At 38.0% G+C, this 21,451-nt stretch overlaps 1 protein-coding gene across 1 annotated transcript in view; it reads left to right on the forward strand.

The window, feature by feature from the left end:
• Positions 1-21,451, forward strand: part of Crybg3 (crystallin beta-gamma domain containing 3) — a 119,779-nt gene that overhangs the window by 71,129 nt on the left and 27,199 nt on the right. Inside the window, exons 13-16 of the mRNA XM_029567646.1 lie at positions 11,050-11,192; positions 11,293-11,419; positions 12,208-12,240; positions 17,807-17,916. Coding sequence (XP_029423506.1) covers positions 11,050-11,192; positions 11,293-11,419; positions 12,208-12,240; positions 17,807-17,916 — 413 coding nt within the window. The remainder of the gene's footprint in view (positions 1-11,049; positions 11,193-11,292; positions 11,420-12,207; positions 12,241-17,806; positions 17,917-21,451) is intronic.

Here is a 21,451-nt window from a genome sequence, read left to right on the forward strand (position 1 = left end):
CTGTAGTTAAGGATGGTTCTTGGCCACCATGTGGGTACTGGGAATTGAACTCGTGTCCTCTACAAGAGCAGTCAGTGATCTTAGCCGCTGAGCCATCTCTCCAGCCCTTAAAGCAGTTCTTAATTAGTTTTTTTTTTTTCCCTAATAGGCTATGCTATATTTGTGATTGCACCAAATAAGTCAAGTGCTTTAAAAATGTAAAATAGAATATACTTCTAAGAATCATTCCATCATTGTTGAATCTTGAGCTGAAAAACTAGTCTGTAGGACATTTAGCAACATAAATGTCAAGAGAACATTATGTAGATGGTAGTAACCTAGATTCTCATTCGTTGCAAGTATCTCATCCACTTACCTCTAGAGGCATTTAAATGTTTCATTTTGCTGGTTTGTTTTTGTGGGGAATCCAACCCAAGGCCTCATGCATGCATGCACTCTACCCCTAAATTATACCACCAGCCAATTTTTTTTCACATTTAATCTCATATTTTGTATACCTGTCATTTGGAGTTTCAGCCTCAGAAGATTGGACCCAGCTCTGGCACATGACTGAGCATACCAATTGACTTGGAGCTTCAGCTCTGGCCAGCAGGGATACCACCTTGAATACAGCTAATTGACTAGATCAGATACTGTGTATTTGGCAAGGTTAAAAAGAAAATGTAGCATGGGATAAAGCCAAGGTGGTGGGTCAGAAAGGGAGAATACCTAGAAAAAGATGGAAGATAAAAGCTGTAAACCAAGGAAGGACACAGACAAGTGGAAAATGGAAAGAGGGAGGTATAACACTTAGGTGATCCTTGCTAAGTCTTTGGAAATGGAAAACTGTAGGAATCTCAGACTGTGTGACCATAGTTGTTTGTGAACCCTTACACTCCCAATAAACCTTGTGCTAATGGGTCCCTCCTCTGCTTAGCTCCAAGTCTCACTGTTTCATGGGGCCTGAGCCCCCAACCTGTTTCCCAGCTTACTCCCCTCACTGCTTTAGCTTCCTCAGGACCCACACAATGTAATCAGTGCAAGTCATTGCTCAAGTCAAGTACATGCCTGCATGACACAAGTATGTCTAAATGATGGGGCAAAGATGCAACACCCAAGCAAAAGTCAGTATTTTTCCATGTCCTTCTGCAGTAAAACACAGTAATCCAAGTCACATTTCAACTCATCCCTTCTCTCAATTTCTAAAATCCCAAAAGAGAATTAAAGAACAAGTTCTCAAGGAGCAAAGGGAGTAGAGGCAGAGACCAGGAGTTTGTTGTCAAAATTGGGGAGGACAGATACTTGTCATTGAGGGCTGCCCCAGAACCTTGCCTTTGTAGTTGGATTTGGTTTTCTTGGTGACTGTTAATACTGATTCCTGACAAGCACAGTCTGAGCCAGGATCAGCCATCATTGGATCCTCAAAGTTGCTGTAAGCTAGCTAGCACACTTTCAGTATGCTAGTAACAGAGCATGTCTAGGATCCTCTGGTTTGGGAGGTTCATGTTGTCAGCAGAACCAGCTTTGTTGATGTGTCACTCAAGGTGTAAACATCACACCCCTGTTGGGAGACTTGTCTGGGGACTTGAAAGGAGATCACTGATGGGTTACTAATATCTGCTTTTTTAAAATAAATGAGATAGCATTGTGTGTGTGTGTGTGTGTGTGTGTGTGTGTGTGTGTGTGTGTTGTGTGTAAAATAAGAAATTAGGAAAACTCAGGAAAGAAATGTTTTGGAAATAAAGTTTTATGTTAATAAAATCAGTGATGATAAGGGATCCAGTTTGAATCCTTCTAGCTCCTCCTCCTCCTCCTCCTTTTTTTTTTTTTTTTAATATAAAGAAACAAAGGTAGCCACTGTCTTCAGTTTCAAAGGTTTCCTCTCAAGATAGAATTGAAAAACCAATTATGGGCTAGAAGTTATTTTATGATAGAAATTTCAGGCAAAAAACTGTTGCCTTTTACTCTAAACTTTCATATATTTGACCCAGCTCTGTCAGCAATTTTTAATTCCTTGAAAGCTGACAGGTAGTCCAGTATAAGAAAGTTTTTATTTTTATTTATTTATTTTTTCATGTAATGTTAGTATATTTAGTTAGTTAATCAGAGAAAGATGTAGGATATAAAAGCAACTTTATACAGCAACTTTATTTTTCCTGAAAGCAACTGTTACTGTTTAAAAATGTCATTAAGATTGATTCACTGCTCATCAATGTGCTTGAATAATTGTTAAACTTGTTATTTGGGCAAGAGAGTATATTTTAATTTTAGCACTAAGAGGAACTAATATTTTCTTCAGTCTTTTACATCCTTTCTTTGGCAATAAAGATCTTAGTTGTACATCCACTAAGGTATTTCCTAGTAACTGACTATTCAGCTCATCCTCATGGTGGCTAAATTCCGGTGAGAGAAATGAATGGAGTCATAGGATGTGTGATCACATAACAGCATATGGAGTTGTAAAGTCATGATAAAAATTTCCTATGTGATAGTATAAAAAGTGAATTAAATGTCTTGATCTGGCTTTACTTGTATTTGTTGGAACATGTGTGACTACCTTAGCAAAAATTTTCCCATGGCACCTTGTGATCATTCAAATCTCAGCAAGTGCTTTACAGTGTTTTACAATGGCTGTGACTAGTTCATTTTCTCAGTATATATCTTTGAAGCAACTCCAGTAAACTATAACCACAGAAACATTTGTGATTTTGATTATTTCCCTTCAATTCAATAAGCAGAAGAAACTCAAGAGCAGAAAAGTCAGAAACCCAAATAAACTTTAAAGATTCCCAGCTCATTTCTAAGTCACTTGCTCAGAAACTGAATGTAAATATATTCAATAAAGTCAAATGCATTAGAATCCTTGCTACTATCAAAAATCTTGGAAGACCTGTACAAGGTTGAACCAATTAAAAATTCCATCATGGATGGGGCCGGGCTATTGAGGCCTAACCTCCAGCAGAGGACCTTTAGCAGTTGATAGGTGCTAGAGGAGGCAGAGTTCTTTTTCTTTTTTTTAACTTAAAAAAAAATTACTGAGCATTTCATACATGCATATAAGGTCTTTTGATCAAATCCATGCCTGCTCCCTCCTCTTCAATTCTTCCGATATCTCCCCATCACTTTTTTTTGACAACTTAGCTTCGTTCGTTCGTTCGTTCGTTCGTTCCTTCCTTCCTTCCTTCCTTCCTCCCTTCCTCCCTTCCTTCCTTCCTCCTCATTTGTACATTAGATCCCATCTCCCCTTTTCTGCTCAGTGACAGTAATTAAGTAATTCTCTTTGTCTCTGTTTCTCTGCTCTCCCCCATGCCACTGCCACATTCCTCTTCCCCCCTCAACTTTAGTCTCATGTATCCAGGATGGCCTCCGACTCCCTATGTAGCCAAGGATGCCTTCCTTCCTTCCTTCCTTTTTTTTTTGAAGATATTTGTTACTCTAACATTCCCCCTTCTGAAGAGGTAACCCTAAAATCTTTTGGGGATGAGATAAGAGCTCTGAAATACTTTTGACATTTTTGGCCTTTGGAACAGAGTATGTTGATAAGGGGCCCAAGTACATTTTGATTTTTAACGAAGAAACTGGCTACTTTTCTTTGGGGTCTTTTTACCCTAACTACCTAGTCAATTCCTACCTCCTATTCTTATCACACCATCCCTTGAAGAGGTTACCCAAATTTCTGATAGGGAATCGGGTCACAAACTGCTCTGTCTTCTTCCATGATGAGCACGGATGCAGGGTGAGGCAATTGGGGTACCCCTTCAGTGGGTCTATTTAAAAGACTCCCAAATTGCATAGCTCAACTGTTGGGAGAAAAGAAAATCCTTGACTTGTGCCTAGGAGAAGTAAAGACAAGAGTAGTTAGCCTTATAAGTTCTAGACAGAGAACCAGAAAAAAGTCAAAGCAGGGCAAATTTCAAATGTTTATATCAGAATCCATTAGGATTTCTTGATGAGAGCTTTCAAAAGCATCCCTCTATTCGGTTCCTCCTCATTTTCCTCTTGTCTGCCAGGGCTGGACTCGAGAGTGATGGACTCAGGATTTGTTTTCAGGCACTTTGATAACTGTTGAGGTGGCTAGAATCAGTGTCAGTTCCCTATGAAAGGCTTCTAGATAGGGGGAGAAAACAAATTTAGCCATCATTTGAGAACAACAGTGGGTTGTCTCCCTTAGCTACAGGTGGACACTACAGTATTGCAGACCAGGATTTGAAGTCTTACATCTGAGCAGCACTTTGTGATTAGAAACAAAATTATCAATGAGAAATAATTGTCTAAATAACATTTTATATGGACTTAATCCAATGTCTTGGAAGTGTAATCCCTTGAAATCTTAAATATACTGATCACTTTAATCTTTGGTTATACTTTCCTTTTGGGTGTTAAGACCATTCAGTTGGCCCAAATCAATTTATTTTTACTCTTAAGGTCGTTTGAGGATCTGTTCCCCAGGGATCATGTGGGCTTGGGAGGAGCCCTTGGCTCCTTTTATCAGTTTCATCTATGTGATGGTCAGTCAAAGGTCCTTCTTGACCATGCCTAGCTTAACTTGGAAGCATGGAGGAAATATTTCCTCTGTGTTGACCCTCCTCTTTATAGACTGGACACTGGTTCAAGTCCATCTGGTGGGGTCTCCATGGCCTCCCTGAATTAGAGGACAGGTGACTCACCACAGTTACAGGACATTTTGAGAGATGCTCTATAGTCCCCTGGAACTTAGTTGACCTTGGGGGGCAAGGAGCAAAAACTGTCCTTTAAGTCCCTCTGACCAGATTAGTATAGGCCTCAAAGTATGGCTGTTAAAGATCCAATGAGGTTAGTTCCACCAGGCTGGTACTTTTAATTACCATGTGCTATGTAGATAAAGCTTGAGCAAAAACTAAACATTCTCAGATAACCTTGAATAGACATATATTTTGTTTCTTAAACTAGTTGACTAAACTATGACCTTAGAAAATTTAAGATTATGTGTATCTTACTTTTGTCTCATCCTTTAGATATCATAACAAACCTATTCAGACCTTCATCACTTGCTTAGGCTTTCTCATTTTTTTTATTTTGGAAAATATCTCCATTCCCATATCCTTTTAACATCTTTTACATTCTCATTTTCTTTTTTAATAATTGTGATACATAATAACATTGACAAATAAATTTTCCATCTGTTGTGAGAATTCTTTTCCTGGGGATTCTAGGCAATGTTTATCCCCTTCTAAGGTTCTAGTGTCAAACCAATGTTTGATTAAAGTTTTCCTGGGGAACCAATGAATTTACTGAGCTTACTTACAGAAATGACTGAGGGGTTGCTGAGGTATATGAGTGACCTGGGAGTATGCACACTGGAAAGCCTTTATCCAGCATGGATCAAGCCTTCTCTTCCTAAAGTATATAATCCCCAGATTATATACTTTAGTTATCCCCAAATCTAGGAGACCATGTGTGATTAGGGCCAAATTACATACAGTTGGCTGGGAAGAGTGGCTGGGTACTCAGGTGAGGGTCCAATGACCCTGCTAGCCCCTTCCTTAATGAAGGAGCACAACTGTCAACAAGCCCGATTGTGACGATGTTTCGCATGCAGGCACAGCTGAAGTCGAGATGTTGTTAGTTATTTTACACAGAAGAGACTGCTGTACAGCATCATCTTATTTAAAGAACATGGAATTCAAAAGGATTTGGTGCTAGGATCCACAAATGAGAGAGAGCACACATCTTTTGTTTTTCTGAGTCTATGTTACTTCACTTAGTATAACAGTTTCTAGATCCATCCATTTACCTGCAAATTTCATTATTTCATCTTTCCTTACTGCTGACTAGAACTCCATTGTGTAAATGTACCACATTTTTCTTAACCACTGGTCAATTGAGGAGCACTTAGTTTGCTTCCATTTCAGCTATTGTGAAAAAAGCAGCAACAAACAGGGTTTTACAAGTATCTCTACAATAGGATGAGTCCTTTGGGTATATGCCAAGAAGTGGTATAGCCGGGTCATATGGTAGGTTCACATATAACTGGATGACACAGCAGGTTCATTTTAGCTTTTAAAGAGTTCCCTTCACTGTTTTCCATAGGGGTTGCATGAGTTTGCAATCCCATCAGTAGTGAATGAGTGTTCCCCTTTCTACAACATCCTCATCAGCATTTGGTATCATTTGTTCTCTTGATCCTAGCCAGTCTGATTGGGGTAAGGTGAAATCTTAGGGTGGTTTTAGTTTGCATTTCCCTAATTACTAACGATGTTGAACACTTTTTGAGATGTTTCTTAGCCATCTTTATTTCTTCCTTTAAGAACTCTCTTTTTAGATCTTTAGCCCATCTTTTAATTGGGTCATTTGGTTTCTCAATTCTTTGTTTAAAAAAATATTCTGGATGTTAAACCTCTGTCAGATGTGTCACTGGTGAAGATTTTTTCCCAAATTTTGGGTTTTCTCTTCACTTTTTTGATTGTTTCTTTTTCTGTACAGAAGCTTTTTAGTTTAACGGGGTCCCACTTCTTGATTGTTGACCTTAATTCCTGAGCAACTTCTGTCAGGTTTAGAAAATCCTTTTCAGACCTATATCTTGTAGGTTGCTGACAATATTTTCTACTAATATTTTCAGGGTTTCCAGTTTCACATTGAGGTCTTTGATCCATTTGGAGTTGGCTTTTGTGCATTCATTCTTCTACAGGTAGAGATCCAGTTTTGCTAGCACCATTTGTTGAAGATGCTGCCTTTCCTCCACTGTTTATTCTTGGCACCTTTTTCTAATATCAGGTGGCTGAGAATGTGTGAAAAAATGTTTAGGTTTTTTATTTGTTCCATCGTTCTACATGTCTATGCTTGTGCCAAAATCATGCTATATTTGACTATAGATCTGTAATATAGTTTGAAATCCAGAGTGATAATCCCTTCTCCCTCTAGCACTGCCCTTTGAGGTCCGGATTGCTTCGGCTACCCATTTAGTTTCTTTTGTGATTCTAAATGGAATCAGGATTTCTTTTCCATTTCTGTGAAGTATGTCATGGGGATTTTGATTGGGATTTCACTGAATCTTTATATTGCTTTTGGTAGGATGGCCATTTTCACAATATTATTCTTCCAATCCATGAGCATGAGAGGTCCTTCCATCTCCTGGTGTCTTCCTTGATCTCTTTCTTTAATGATTTAAAATGTTCATTGTAGAGATCTTTGGTGTCTTTAGTAAGGTTTATTCCAATTTTTTTTCAGCTATTATGAATGGGAGTGTTTCCCTGTACTCTTTCTCCAATTGCTTGTTATTGATGAAAGGCTACTGATTTTTATCCATTGATTTTATAACCTGCCACTATACTAAAAGTGTTGATCAGTTCTAGGAGTTTTCTGGTGGAACTTTGGGGATCTCTTAGGTATGGTATCATATCGTCTGCAAAGGGCATAGTTTGACCTCTTCTTTTCCAATTAGTACTCCTTTAATTTCCTTCTCTTGTCTTATTGCTCTAGCAAGAGTTTCAAGAGTTTCAAACACTATGTTGAAAAGGAGTAGAGATAGTGGACTTCCTTGTCTGGTTCCTGGTTCTAATGGGAATGCTTCCATTTTTTCTCCATGTAGAATGATGTTGGCTGTGGGTTTGTTCTATATAGCTTTTACTTATGTTGAGGTATGTTCCCTTCAGTCCAATTCCTAGGACTTTGAACATAAATGCATGTTGAATTTTGTTGAAGGTCTTTTCTGCATCTATTAAGATGACCACATTCTTGTCTTTGAGTCCATTTCTATGATTAATGACCTTTATTGACTTGTGTATATTGAACCATCCCTGCATCTCTGGAATCATTCTGGTGAATGATCTTTTTGATGTACATCTGTATGCAGTTTGCAGTATTTTATTGTGAATTTTTGCATCTGTGTTCATTAAGGATATGGATCTATAGTTTTCTTTCTTGGTTGTGTCTTTACCTGGCTTGGGTACTAGAGTGAAGGAATTTGGTAGTTCGTCCTCTGTTTCTATCATTTTGAATAATTTATATAGTATTGGTTGGAGGTCTTCTTAAATGTCTGATAGGATTCTGCTAATAAATTCATCTAGGCCTGGGCTTTTTTTAGTTGTGAGGCTTTCTATTAATGTTTCAATTTCCTTATATGTTATAGGTCTGTTTAAACCGTTGGTCTCTTCTTAGTTTAACTTTGGTGATTCCCATGGTTTTCGGTATCTATCCATTTCTTTTAGATTTTCAAATTTAGTAGAGTATAGGTTTTTAAAATATTCCCTTATAATGTTCTGGATATTTGGGTGTCTGTTGTGATGTTTCCCCATAAGAAAGTTTTTACAAGTCATTTCTTCCTACTTATTAGAGATACTCTGTTCTTTTTGAACTCTTTTACTGGCTTGTAAGAAGTGAATGATCACTTGGAAGCCGTCTATTTATAGATCTTACTTTTATAAATTAAGAGTAAAAAAGTATTGTTGGGACTTAGAGAAGTTGATAGTGCTTTTTGTAGGTCTAAGACTTTATTCACAAACATTGAACTAATTAATAGGAAGGGGTGTAGTGTCTGTGTGTGTATGCCTTCTTCTAATGCCACCTGAATTTTTGTGACAGGGTCCCTCACTGAACCTGGTACTCACTGATTTGGCTGACTGGCCAGTGAGTTCCAGCAATCCGCCTGTCTATGCCTCCCCAGCACTGGCATTATGGGAGTGTGTCACTATGCCCCACTTAATTTTTTTCTTTATTTTTGAAAATTTCATATGTGCATAAAATGAAATATTATCATGTTTACTCCATATTTCCCTTTCCAACTTCCCTCACACATCCCTAGCAAGCCCCCCTCCCAGCTTTATTTCTCCCTCTCTCTCTTTTGTTCTCTTTTGATAACCCACTAAGCCCAGTAAGTCCTGCCATATGTGCATGGGTGTGGGGCCATCCATGGGAGCATGAAAAATCTACCAGTGGCCACACCCTCCCAAAAAGAAAAAAACAGATTCTTCCTCTCCCAGTAGCTATCAATGGCATTGGTTCTTCAGTAAGACATGGGGCCTGGAGATGGTCTTCCCCCTCTTTGCCATATGCCCAGCTTTTTATGAGTGCCGTGGATCCAAACTCAGGTCCTCATGAAGCGCTTTACCTCCTGAGTCATCTGCCCAGCCCCCAAGGAAGATGCTTTTAAAAATTATGTTCTACATTTAACAATTAAAATATATCTTCCCCAAATTGAAAAACATAGGCTAAAATTTTTAATTTTTCCATACCTAATAATACACACTCTTGATTTTATTATTTTTTATGTTTATATTATGTGTATGCATGTATTTCCTGCATGTATGGAAGTGCACACGTGCTGCCCAATGCCTACGAATGTCAGAAGATAGTGTTGGATCCCCTAGAACTGGCATTATAGATAGTTGTTAGCGGCCATGTTGGTGCTGGGATTTGAATCTGGGTCTTCTGTAAGAACAACCAATGTTCTCAACCGTTGAACTATTTCTCTGGCCCCCAACACTCTTGATTAAAAAAAGAAAGTCTTTCTTTATGAATAGTTTCTTTTTGAATATTGGTAATGTCACCAATATTCTCATCTTTATGTCTGTCAGAGATTAAAAGCACAAGGTAGATAAACAGATTTGGAATCCCGATTTATTGCTAGTTTTGCACTAGCTGTAAGACCTCTGTTCCATTTCCCTGGCTGAGAAATGGAAGAAGTAAAACAGTCTCATGTGGCAATCCTTTTTGGAAATAGTGTACATTATCATTTAGCTTTTAGGTTGTCAAAAAAATTGTGTACTCTTTAATATTCTGTCACATGACATCTAATGAAGTTTTATGAACTCATCTTTTGACCATTTGCTTTATTTACAACAGTTTGCTATTCTAATGATGCATATTTGCACATTCATTCCTCACCATGTAGTTTATTCAGGAAACTTTTCCTTAAAGGAGATTTTAGATTCATAGTGTGGAGAGTTTTAAGTCTTTTCAACCTTCTAAATTATTTCTCCAAACAGTTGCCCAAGTTATATATCTACTAGCAATGTTCTCTGAAAAAATTTGAGTTTTAGATCTTTCTTAATTTAAGTTTAAATGGTGAAAATGTTTGTAGTTTGAAATTAGGCATTACATATTTGGTTTTAATGTTCCTCATATGAAATGAAATTTTAAGTTTGATTTTTTTTGCAAGATACCTTCACTTAAATATATAAACCACTATTAACTTTAAAACAATTTCATGTCTTCATTTTGACTTTTGAATAAACAGCTTTCAGTTTTGTCTTGTTTTTGTTTTATGACAGGGTGTCACTATATAGCCCCGGCTGACCTAGACCTCTCTCTATGTAGAACATGCTGACTCAGACTCACAGAGATCTGCCTGCTTCTGCCTGCCTCCTGTGTGCTGGAATTGTAAGCTTGAGCCACCATTCCCAGCATTGAATAAATAGCTTTTTAGAGTTCATTGCATTTAAGGCTCATGAAAGCGTGTCTCATGTTCTACATAGTACATTGTAGTTTCACTTTTGCCTCATAGGTTTTGCTCAAGTGAGACTTTGAGTATCTTTTATGGTGTTACAGGGGCTGGAGAGATGGCTCAGTGGTTAAGAGCACTGACTGCTCTTGCAGAGGACCTGGGTTCAATTCCCAGCACCCACATGGCAGCTAACAACCATGCACAACTCCAGTTCCAGGGGATCTGGTGCCCTCATCTGACCTCCTTGGGCACTGCACAACAGGTGCACTTATATACATGCAGGCAGTACACTCATACACACACACACACACACACACACACACCACAGAAAATAAAAATAATAAAATATTTTTTAAAAATTAGTGTTACATGTAATAGTCTCTAATCTCAGCAGTTTACCTAAAACTGTTAACTGATTTTCATTTATTTAAACATGTTCTATTTTGGGGTTAGAGCAAGTCCAGACTTAACTTTTTCCTTCAAACTAAATAGGAATAGGGACTACAACATTATTTTTCATGCCACTTAGAACTCTTTCTGGAGTTATTTGTGTGGACGTTGTCATGTGAGTATGTAGAGTTGTGTTGAGCTGTGGCAACCCATGAAACAAATGAGTGTTTTCCTAAACTTTCCTCTTCCTGTTTTTTTAGAATTTCATAGAATCTTCTGTCACACTATTTGAATCTGACTTGGAAAATGGGAAGTTTATTGACATTACAAATCAGGAAATTTCTGACTTAGAAGAAATCGGTTTTGGCAGCGAAACAAGATCCATTCATGTTAAGAGTGGAGTGTAAGTATCCCGGTCTGGGGAGCCCAGAGAGTCTGCTGCTTAAAGCTGTGAGCTGCTTGGTGCCACCTCTCTTCTGTTCCTTTTTCTCTTCTCCCACTAGGTGGGTTGCCTACCACCAGAAGTTCTTCTGTGGAGAGCAGTACATTTTAGAGAAAGGAAAATACAAGTGCTTTTTTGATTGGGGAGGATCAGATAATATAATACTGTCAATTCGACCAATCCAATTGGTAAGTAAAGTGTGAGACGGATCCATGCCAGTAGCATGTGGCGGGATGCAGCCTTCCATGGGGAGCATTTTCTAAAAGTGAGACTGTGGAATTATCTTGTGTTGCATGTGTATGCAGTAAACAAATACATGAATTTCCAGCAAGCTTGGTAGTTTGACCAGTTCATTCATTCGGCAGGATTTCCCTCCTGCCTCTGATTTGTTAGACATCCTGCTGACTCATTAGAGATCAAAGATGAACATGACTATACTGATGGTTTTTGATCTCTTAGGGGAGATAGATCTCAGGCAATTAAGTATAGTGTGGTTAGTGAGAAGATGAAGTGTGCAGACCATGCTGGGGAGCTCAGCAACTGGGGTTACAGACCCTGCCCAAGAAAGGCTTGCATCCAGTGATTTCTTAAGGGGTAAAAGCAAGTTTCCCAGGCAGAAGGTATCAGGAGGTAGTTGTCTCTTTGCGTGTGTGCACAAGGTCATGAAGTGTGTAAGACTGAGAAATCTGGGAAAAAGCACTGCAGAGCAGTTGGGATGCCTGTGAGAGTGTCAGAAATTCAGACCCTTTATAAGATGTACCCGGGCCCATGTTCCTCCTAAGTATGGTCATACTCAAATTAGTTCTGAATATTAAAATGGTTCTAGGAGAATTCCATAGGTTGAGGGTCTTAGGCAGTTGAAGACATTTAGTAAATTGGTAAGGCCATTAAAGCTTTTCAAGGGGTGTGTTTTCAAAACATTCTAAAGCCAGATAAAAACATGAATGCAATTTTTAAACATTTTAATGTTTTTCAGGAACCACTTGGGATAAATGAGCCTCCGCATTTGGTATGTTTCAAAGTTTTCTTAACTTATAATTATTGGAGTGTTTTCCAAAAACATTTGCATGCTCTCAAATTTTTCTCTTTCTTGGATAGCTTATATATGTGCACATGGCAAAGCAGTTTCTATTCTGCTTGGTGTCTGTGAGCAGAGGAGTGCACCTCCTTGTCAGAGTTGGACTGGCTGAGATTTGGCACAGCATCTTTCATTGTCTCCTGACAGAGCCGCTCCTCTCACCACTTAGGTCCTTGGAACCTGTGCACAGTTTCGTTCCTATTGCCTGGTCTCTCTTCACATTACATTCTCACTAAGCACAGCGTATCACACTATTCCTGGAGGAGCTGAGAGCATCCAAGAACTGCTATCTTGGTGTGCTTATTATGTACACAGATTTTAAAAATGTTTTTATTTTATTTATTTTGTGTGCACCCTCCTGCCATGGTGCGTGTGTGTGGTCAGTGGACAGCCTGTGGGAGTCACTTTGCTCCTTCCACCATGTAGTTTTTGGGGATCAAACTCAAGTCATCAGGCTTGGTGGCAAGCATTTTTAGCCAATGAGCCATCTTGCAGGCTCTGTATCTGTATTTATGATACTTGCATCAAATGTGTGTATGTTTTTTAAGCTCTAGTAAAGCTGCAACTCTCCTTTTTCTGTCCTTTCTGGTTTGAAAGGAATTGGTTAAGACACTGAATCCTAATGTTAGTTTATTGTCTGCTGAAGGCTGGTACTAGTAATTGTATCTGTTTAGTACTTGTAATAATTCTGTTCATAAATTCTCATTTATGAACATCAAAACAGATTCTGATTTTAAATAAGTGCTGTTATTACACAGCTAGATCTGAAAAGTAGATGTTTTGTAATTCCTGTTTTCAAGGCCTTACATGAAAGAGGGACCTATGATAAAGACAGAAGAACCATCAAAGAGAAAAGGGAAGGGTGGCACACACTGCATTTTAAAAATAACCTATTTTGAAAAATCACTGTTCAAAAGCTAAGTGTGGTGATTGATGTTCAGTGGCATTCACTGCCTTTACATAGTGTAAATCTTTTTCTCTGAATACATACGGTTTTCATGTTCCTGTCAGTGTTTATATATTTCAGTTCAGCTTAGTTTAACCATGTTCCCATTCGTTCAAAGTGCTTTGACGGTTTTATTATTTTCTAGTCAGCTGAGGCCTATTGGGAACATTTCCTTTTTTAATATAATTGAGTAGTTGTATTTAGAGGCCCTTCCTGCCAGAACTTTATTTTGAATTTTTGGAAACTTCCAGCTGTGTTTTTTTTGTTGTTGTTGTTTTTCTTTTTTTTTTTTTGAAGCACTTTTCCATGTGAATCAAATAGTATGTGTAAATAAAGGAGTTGAATGGGAGTCGTTTCAAACTTTTATTTTTCTGCTTTTTAAAGTGTAGATAAAATGTCCCTTTCTTTTCAGCCCTTTCTTCCTTTCTAAGTCCCTGCTTGTTTTTTATGGACTTCCTTGTACTGGGCAGATTGCTGGGAGGGTTTTCTTTGTATTAACAGTTCAATTCAAGGGACAAACAGCAAGCAGCACAGAGAGGCCTTGCAGTCAGCTGCACTCCACTTTTTCCAGAGACAGCCAAGTTACTGTGAGATAGGCATTTCTGAAGGTGTATGAGAGCAAGATGTGTGGTAATATGTATACAAAGCTCCTTTGTTTATGCAGCCTCAAAGCTCCTAAACTACTTATCTAAACAAAACAAAAAGACTTTGTGCTCACATGGGGTGTCTTCCCTGTCTATGTAGAGAAGGAGTTACATCTCTAAGTTATGTCAGAGAGGGAATTTTTTTCTTTTATGCTGATAACCTTAAGGGAAATAAATGTTCAGCCACTCAAGAGGAGAAAAAAAATCCAGAAAATGTGTAGAGATTAATATACGTCCTGAGTTCTAACCATATATTGCTAGCTGTCTTGAAAACATGGATCTATTTAATGTGGGATAATGATAGAATGCTTTTTATTGAGAAAATTGTTTTCTGCCTGAGAGTGAAAGCTAGTCACTAAGTCTGATTACCAATTCAAGTTACACATGTCACTAGAGTTCTCCATCATTGGATGGTGCCATTTAAATTTTCCCCCTAAACAAAATAAACACTAGAGTATGGATTGTTGTCATGATTGTCTCTTGGACTTAGCAAGTGTTCAGTGTCCCCTCAAGATATAAATATTACGAAAGTGAATTTTGTTTTCAGGAGAGGTTGTAGTCAGCCACTATCCTGTATAAATTCTAGCCTATATCCCCTCCTTGACCCAAACAGTTATCTTGGGTTCCTAGTATTTTTCTTAAATCTATTTAGAAATATAATTAAAGGTTTAGAATTCTTGAAATATTGAGCTCTTGTTCCACTTCACACATAATTGTAGCTGAGAAAAAGCAACTAGGTAATTTCTTCTATTGGGTAATGTAGCCTCATTGAGTTTTTTTGTTTGTTTTGTTTGTTTTGATTTGGTTTGGTTTTGTTCTTTTGAGACAGGGTCTCCCTATAGCTCCAGCTGGCCTGGAACTTGCTATATAGACCAGACTGGCCTTGATCTTACAGAGACCTGCCTGTCTCTGCCTCCTAAGTGCTGGGCTTAAAGTTGTTCACCACTGTACCTGACTTCTCCTTGAGTTTTAAAGTGATAACAGGGTATATAATAGTTATGACTGCTTTTATTATACACGGGAAGATTTTTATGTAATCCAAAGCTGCTAACACTCAGGAAGAACTGTTTAAACAAAGAAAATCTATGAGCGACCAGGAAAATAAGATTATTATTGTATATTTAATTGGTATGAGAAATGCATAACACTGGTCTAAGAGATGTATAATGCAATTATAGAGTGGGAACAAGAATTTTCTTTAACATTCCTTACATAAATATGAAGAAGGTCCACATGGTTGGAGAACATACTATTTAGATAGTAAAGTTTCTTTTAGAAATTATTTTAGTACTAAAATCAATAAAATTCCTTTAAAAGTTGATGCTGATCTTGTGGAATAAATTTGGCAGGGCATCTGTGTTTGGTCAGTTACTGGATTTTTAGTTTTCTCAAGTTACATCTATTGTAGTATTTTTTATGTGTAATATAAATGAAAACCACACAGCAAAGCACATTTCTACAAACTCTTAATCTTAAAACATTGGAAATTCTGCCTCAAGGGGTAATTCTACAGAAGAAATATGGCAATGTATGTGAAGAGATACCTTCCCACCAAGTGGCAGGCGTAGTTGCTTCTCAACCTCCCTCCCTCCCCTACTACTGTGTACTTCCAAGGAAAGGACTGGTAGGGATTAACACATTCCCACAAGGTCTGGATCAAAGAGGGTAGTTTGAAAACAACTCATATCTTGTTCTTCTATTCGCCTAGTTTCTGAGCAACCCATCAAGTTGTTTTGTACATTTATTTTCCATTAAAATAGAAAGGAAACTACTGTAGTAATTTGCCTAGCTAGATTTGTCTCGCAACTTCATTTCATTTAATTTTATCAAGAATGGAAGCCACATCTTAATTGTTACAGTTAGTAAGCACAAAGTTGGCTTCTGATGTTCTGTGGATGCTTTAGGTGGATGTTCTAAACCCATCCTCAGAACATTATTACAAGAGTTGTTCTATTCTGATGCATTGATGAGGTAGTCATTTTGACCTGTTATTTCATAGGACTGGTCTGTTGTTGAGTTAACCACATACCTTGTCTCATTTCAGGAATAAAAGTAAAGTAAACTCAGATATACACCAAATCCCGTTTTTAAAACTTTGAGCAAAAACTAAATTATTAAAAAGATACTTTATAACAGATTAGTGAGTGTAAATTTTAATTCTTCCATGTGTGAAAATAGACTAATAATTAGAACTTGTTACTAAATGCACAGTCTCGTGTGTTTCATTTACATTGTTAATGGTCTAAGATTGGACTCATACATCCTGAGCAAGTGCTCTACTTTTTATCCCTAACCAGAATGAAATATAAATCTTAAATAGATCCAATGTATCCTCAACCCACGAATGTGTGTAGTGATTTAGATTGCTGTGGTCTCTATTTTCTCATCATTTTCCCACTTCTTCCTGTGAATTTAGATGGTATTTGCAAGCTGTGGAAATTTCTCTATACTTTTAGAGGTTAAAAGCAATTTGGTTTTGAGCTTCATGTTTTATGAATCGTTACATTATGAAACCTAAGTCATACTTTGGATTTTTTTCTTCTTCTCATCTTGTTTCCCCAAGAATGACCTGACAGAAATTTGTCAGATCTTAAGACTGGGAGTCCCTTGGTGTTTGATGCTCCAAATACTTTGTGGTTTCACAACAGGAAGTCATACTGAATAAGCTGCAATTGGCTAGGGGTGGGAGGCTTAGAAGGGGCTGTTGGGATTGGTTCTCTCACTTCAATGTCAGACCAGACCAGGTCAGAGCAGAAGAAGATAGCTGAGATACAGTTCCTCTAAGAGAACCCTGGGTAAGATGAAGGAGACAAGCATCAGGCGTTCAAAAAAGCCCTGTTTCCGACAGCTGTGTGAGCGTGGGCACTGTGCAGATCATTTATTATGAAGCGTGCTTTGCTACCACTGACTGCCTGTCAGTGCAGCATGGCCCTGTGGGCCATGCCAGTTGAAGTCTCCAGAGAATTATAAAATATTTATAGAGCTCATTAATTTTTTCTTTCTCATTTTTTGATCCAAGGTCACTAGAATTGCAGATTATTGTTTTTCATTTTGAAAGGAAATTATAGTTGGGATTTCATGGGGTTCTCCAAGCCTCTTTTTTAAAAAAAAGTATTTATTATTTTTGTTTTATGTGTATGCGTGTATTGCCTGCATGTAGGTTGTGCAATGCCTGCGGAAGACTCTGTCAGATTCCCTGGAACTGGAGTTAGGAGAGTTTTTGGCTGCCATGGGGGTGCTGGTATTTGAACCCCAGTCTTCTGCAAGAACAGTCAGTGTTCTTATCCGCTGAGCCATCTCTCTAGCCCCATTTGAGATATTCTTATCAGAAATGGAAGCTGGAAGCTGGAATACATGACACAGACCTCCTTCTTCATCATAGATCTTGGACTAATCCCATTGTCCTACATTCTTAGAGGCTCTCCCATGCCTTCCTTTTCTTTTATTGACTGCAGATCAGGAAAACCAGGGGAGAGGAAAGAAACCCCAGCTCTCTCTTATGCTAATCCAAACTGTTTTATTTGTTTATTTTTGTTTAGCACCAAATGCTACTTGTTTTATACATCTAGTCTCACTATAGAAGATAATATTCTTTGAAATAAGGGACGAAAACCACATTTGGTGAAGGATTCAGATTAATTTTTACAGGTAGAATTATCTTCTGAGGAGTTGTGTTCACACTTTGGTACAAAAGATGTTTGAAGTGGTAAATAGATGTTGACGTTTCATTCCTTGAAACATGTTAAGAAAAAAATATGGCACTTTAAGGAGACTGACCCATCCTTCACATAACTTATTATAGATAAAATATGCATCAGATATCCTGCTGAACTCATAAATGTGTTAAAATTTGCTTGTGATGATTAAACAGTCATTTTATGATTTAATTATCACTGTGTTCTCACAGCTCAAAGCATTCAGTAAACCAGGGTACCAAGGTGAATGCATAGATTTTATGGAAGAGTGTGCTGATTTGACCTCATTCACACCGTGCTCTTTCAAAGTTCTCCGGGGATGGTAAGTACACTTGTTGAGTATTTTCTGCTATGACTTAATAAGCAAAATTCTTTCACATTTATAGAGGTTTGCCTTATTTTGTTTTTTTGCATGCACAGTAATTTTTTTTTTTTTTGCCTTTTTCTTACCATTGATCTCCTGCTAACTAATCTATGTTAATTTTGCTGAATTTAACTTTTTAGTTATTGTGAAATATAAAAAGGAATGCTGATTAACCAACTTTGAGAGCACTTTAATGATTTTGTTTCTATTTTCTTATATTATTGTCTAAGGTTTTGGCATGTTCATATTGTATATTTACTGTATAGCATAATGGAATGCTAAAACGAGTTACTATTTATATTGAGGAAAGACATATTCTTTTTGCTTGTTTGCTTAAATTATTTATCATCTCCATTTCACAGATAAAGAAAGTAGATTTGAAGTTAGGGCTTCCCAAAAACCCTCACCATATCAAACTCCAGATTGTTTTAGTCATTTAATCATTTCTTTAACCTTTATAAACTTTCCTTTCTTTTTCTTTTCTTTCTTTTTTTCGTCATTTTGAGACAGGGTCTCCCTGTAGCACCAGCTGGCCTGGAACTCGCTATAGAGATCCGCCTGCCTCTGCCTCCCGAGTGCTGGGACTAAAGGTGTGTGCCACCATGCCCGGCCTTATTTTTCTAACTATATAATATATTCAGTCTTCTGACATGTGTATCAAACTGTGTATGATTCTTCATATGCTAAAATATAGGCTATCACTTTTTAGAAAAATATACCTGACATAACATTTACTGTTTAAGCCATTTTTAAGTAGACAGTTTAGTGACTGCTCCATGTTTCCAATGTCTACTTAATCGCCCCTCCAGATCCCTCTACTCTTCCTTCAAAGTCTTTTATCCTAGTCAGTTTCTCTTTCTTCTTCCTTGATCCAATGGAGATTATTTTTCCCATGAGGAAGAGCCTCCCAGTTTCCCAAATTCCAGTTTAATATTTTTTCCAATCTGCCTTCATTTGTAGTCATTCTTTAGGCGGAGTAAGTTCACCTCCTTTTCCAGGCTTTATACCATTAGCTGGCCTCATTTTCCTTTCTTCCCTTCTGCTGATGTTCACTCAGCCATTTGTCCTCCCCTTACCTGTATGCCAGGATTAGACAGTAAAGCTTTTGGACTTTGTGGACTGTGCAGACCCTGTCCCAGACACTTCACTCTGTCACAGTGACACTGAAGCAAGTGTCCACTTGGTGTAACTCAGATGAAGAGACACAGTTGTGCTGCATGCAGCAAATTTTACTGTTGCACATAGAAATTTGAATTGTGTATATATACATATCATAACATAGCCTTTTAATTTTTATTTATTTTGGGAAGACATTTGGTTTTTTTGTTTTTGTCTTTTGGGAACAGGGTCTCCCTGTAACCTCAGCTGGTCTGGAACTTGCTATGTAGACCAGATTGGCTTCACTCTCAGAGATCTGCCTGCCTCTGCCTGTAGAGTGTGAGGATAAAGACCTGAGGGACCATGCCTGGCTTTCTTTCAATTTTAAATACCATTTTAAAATGTAAAAACTAGGGCTGGAGAGATGGCTTAGCAGTATAGAGCACTGGCTGCTCTTGCAGAGGATGTGGGTCCGGTTTCCAGCACCTACATAGCAGCTCACAACTGTCCATAACCAGTTTCAGGGGATCCAGTGCTCTATTCTGGCCTCAGTGGGCTTCGCATGCACATGGGGCACTTATATACATTCAAGCAAAGCACTCATACACATAAAAACAAAACAATAAATCCAGAAAAAACTTTTAGCTTGAGGGCTGTGTGAAATAGATGATGGGGTATATAGCTCATAGCCTGCAGTTTGCTGTCAGTCTACACAGTACGTTAAAATTTCATACCTATCCTTAGTTGGATTTAGATATATTGTTTCAGAAGGACCTGCTTTCCACCGTCCCCTTAAAAGCCTTGCAGAAAGTCTTCACTTTGGGAAGTTGCTGGCACTGAGTGATGCCCCTGTTTCCTATTTTTTTTCCATCTGGCACACCGTTCATGTGCTTTACTTGCCGAGCCTCCTGCAAGTTGGAAGCTTTTAACCTTTGCTTTATACTAATCCACGTTTCCTTTAGAGTCCAGTTCAGACACTTCCCCTTGACGGCGATTCTCTCCAGTTCAGGGACTCTTTTCCTTCTGCTCTTCTGATAAGATCCACTGTGCACTTGTTGCTGTTGTTATATTTACTTCCAAAGGATGAGAAGTTCATATGATTAAAACATATAAAGTATTGTTAAGTTTAAAAGATCGTCTGCAAGGTAATTTTCATTTTCCATATAAAAAGAAGCACTGAATTTTTTTCTACAGGAAAAAAATTTCATTTTTTTCTCCTGACACCAAAATCTAGGACAAATTAGCCACATCTGCCTGTATTTAGGAAGTATACTTTAATGTAAAGAATTTTAGAACCATAGAGAATTATGTAGATACTTAGTATTTATGAGAGACCTGGCTGTGAGCCCAGTCCCACTTCCCAGCTATGTTACCTTAGGCAGATGAATCATTTGACTGATACACATTTTCTTCATGTGTGAAGGAGAAATAATGATACTTAAAATGACTTTGTTTCCTCCCTGCTCCTGGGAATTGAACTACCTCTTGCTAGGCAGGTATTTTAGCACTGAGTTATTCCTCAAAGCTTTCTCTTTTTGTTTTTTGCTTGTTTGGGTTTTTGTTTGGTGTTTTCATGTGTTTTTTTGTTTGTTTGTTTTTTGTTTTTGACATAGAGTCTCTCTGTAGCCTCCAGCTGGCCTGGAACTTACTATGTAGACTAGGCTGGCCTCATATTACAGAGATCCACTTGCCTCAGCCTCTGCCTCCTTCTCTGCCTCCAGAGTGTTGGGATTAAAGGCTTGCACCACCACACCCAGCTATCTCAAAGGTTTTTGAAGTACTAAATAAAATAATGCAGATGGGAGACTTAGCTCCTTGCTTAACACAGTTAAAACCCTTGATAAATGTTGGTAATGGAATGTTCACTACATAGAAAATATGACAGTGAAGTACAAGGTCACATAGCATTCCTGTGGCAATCCAGAATTAACCTAGTCTAGGTGCAGTTCCAGACAATCCTGGCAATCTTAAAACATAGGGCTAGAACTCAAATATGAGAGAAATAAATTACTAATAGCCAATTAATTTTTCCTTTGGGCTCTTCCTTTTCAAAAGAGCATCCTTAACTGTACTTTTGGTGTGTGGTGTATTGAAGGAAACTCAATATTAAGATTCTGAAGGATTCATTTCTTTTCAAAAATTCTCTTAGCTATCTGATGTAAAAAGGACAGATTTATACTCTTATATGATTTTAGTGGTCTAGGTTCTATACTCTCATCCAGGCTAAACACGTGCACATCAATAAAAATAAACTTAGAAAAAAGGGTCTGGAGAGATGGCTCAGTGGTTAAGAGCACTGATTGCTCTTGCAGAGGACCCAGGTTCAATTTCCAGCACCCACATGGCGGCTACGAGCCATCCTTAACTCCAGTTCCAGGGGAATCTGAAGCCCTCT

Source organism: Nannospalax galili, unplaced genomic scaffold (genome assembly GCF_000622305.1).
Source record: "Nannospalax galili isolate Female #2095 unplaced genomic scaffold, S.galili_v1.0 scaffold821, whole genome shotgun sequence".
Lineage (NCBI taxonomy): Eukaryota > Metazoa > Chordata > Mammalia > Rodentia > Spalacidae > Nannospalax > Nannospalax galili.